Source organism: Geospiza fortis, unplaced genomic scaffold (assembly GCF_000277835.1).
Source record: "Geospiza fortis unplaced genomic scaffold, GeoFor_1.0 scaffold27, whole genome shotgun sequence".
Classification (NCBI taxonomy): domain Eukaryota; kingdom Metazoa; phylum Chordata; class Aves; order Passeriformes; family Thraupidae; genus Geospiza; species Geospiza fortis.
The window spans coordinates 2,964,635-2,966,668 of NW_005054329.1; the positions used below are offsets into that span (position 1 = coordinate 2,964,635).

The 2,034-nt window shown below is 48.7% G+C and overlaps 1 protein-coding gene across 1 annotated transcript in view; it reads right to left on the reverse strand.

Annotated features, from left to right (window-relative positions):
• COL5A1 (collagen type V alpha 1 chain) overlaps positions 1-2,034 on the reverse strand; it is a 108,205-nt gene that overhangs the window by 37,934 nt on the left and 68,237 nt on the right. The window contains exons 27-29 of the mRNA XM_031057288.1: positions 1,339-1,392; positions 1,116-1,160; positions 400-453 (exon numbers count right to left, since the gene is read on the reverse strand). Coding sequence (XP_030913148.1) covers positions 400-453; positions 1,116-1,160; positions 1,339-1,392 — 153 coding nt within the window. The remainder of the gene's footprint in view (positions 1-399; positions 454-1,115; positions 1,161-1,338; positions 1,393-2,034) is intronic.

Genomic DNA, 2,034 nt, shown 5'->3' on the forward strand with positions numbered 1-2,034 from the left:
CAGGAGGCTCAGGGAGATGAAATTGTGGGTGTGACCAAAATCCCCCAAAATCCAGGTGTTATCCACAAAATTCTCCCATCCACACTGGGAATCTCCCCACCAAACCAGCCTTCATCACTCTGATTGCAGCCCTTTCACCTTCCTCCCTTTCCCCTTCAGCTGGATGTGCAAAGCAAGCCCTGGGAAGTGTTTGATTGAGGGCTGAGCTGGGCAGCTGCAGGATAATTACGGGAATTTTTGGGAAATCTGAGCTGTTGACATGGATTGCCAGCTCCAGCACAGGGGACAGCAGTGTCACTTTGTCACACAGGGGAGCAGGAGATGGATCCATGCCGGGAACAGCCTTTTCCTGGCTCACCAGGAGCTGCTGCATTGATCCCACAGGTCCCAGACTCTCACCCGGTCTCCTTTGATGCCCATGTCACCTTTGAAGCCAGGGAAACCATCTTCACCCTAAAAACGGAGAGGGGAAAAATCACCCAAGGTGTAGAAATGGGGAAAAAAAAAAAGAATTAAAGTTTCTCAAGACTCACTTGTTCAGGGAGGACAAGCTGAGGTCCACACATTGCCTTCTCCAAGTCCTTGGAGTGCACAAGCAGGGATGGAAACCCACCCAAAACCCCAAAGAGCCCCTACAGTGTCCCCAAATGTGCCCTGCATCCCATCCTGGCTCAAGCCAGCACCACAAACAGCCCCAAGGTGAACAACAGGACCTTGGCAGCACTGGGAACCAATCATTTCTGAGGTTCTTCATGGTTTTATTCTCATGAAGGAGGTTTTGCACCTGCTCCCAGGCAGCCTCCAGGACACTGCAATATTTCCTTCAGCCAAGAAGGTTTAATTGCAGATTAATCAATAATGCATCTCATCCTACAGCTAATCCCCAGAGGCAGTGAAGACACTTCCCAGAAAGTTTGAAAGTTTGGGAGATGCCAAGCTCAAAGTGCTGCTGAATTTCTGGGGAGGGGCAGGAATGAAGGAAAGGTGCTCTGTTCCCTTTTTTCCCCCCAAGGAAAAATCCCTTGTGCAGCAGAAAACCTCGCAGGGAATATCCTGTGGGATCATCCTACAAAAATGCTCAGAAATTGCAGGAACACAACCCAAACTGAACTCACCTTTTCCCCTTTAGTGCCTTTCAGCCCACGAACTCCATCTGCTCCCTTGAGAGAGAAACCAAGAGGTTACCAGGGCAGGGGTAAAGTTTAGAGTGAAGAAATGAAAAAATCACCATTAATTGTGGTGATTTCTGATTTCTGGGATGTTTAATTGTATCTCTGCAAGCTCCAGGCCAGGCTGGAGAATTCCAGGGGCAGGGACACTACTCCTGCATCTCCTCACCTTGACTCCACGGGGTCCTGGATAACCAATGGGGCCCTGAGGACCTGGGGGACCCTGAGGGGATGAAAAGAAAACAAAGAAAAACACATCAAAAACCAACCCAAAGGTGCACTGATAATGAGAGGGTATGGAAAACGATTTTCCTGTTTCCCACATGGGATAGGAACGGCAGCAGCCACCTGAAAAGAGCCCCAAATAGCCCAAAATAATCCAAAATAGCCCCAAAACAGCCCAGGGGGCTGCAGGAGCATCACCTGCAGCAGGTGGGGTGGGCTGAGCTGATGGCAAAAATCCATCCAACAGGAAAGGGAGGATGAGGAGGGTCAGGATGGAAACAATTTGTTAGAAAGGGGATTTATACACGAGGTATGATTTGTGTTTTGGGTTGGAGAAAACCGGAGAGGAGGAACATGTTCTGTTCCACCCTGCTTCCAAAAATTAAATATATTATATTTAATATTTAAATTATATATCTATTTAATATTTAAATTACACATCTATTGATGATCACAGAGAGGAGGCACCACCCCCAAACCATTTTGATTTCTCCAGAGGAAAGGTTGGCATTCCCAGCCTCCTGTGACACCAGAGGGACAAACCCAGCTGTGGCTGTGCCCAGCAGCACTCCTGGGCTGAGCTCTGAGCAGAGACTTTGGACAAGTGCAGTGCTGTCTGAGAGCCTGGCTGCAGCAGGAA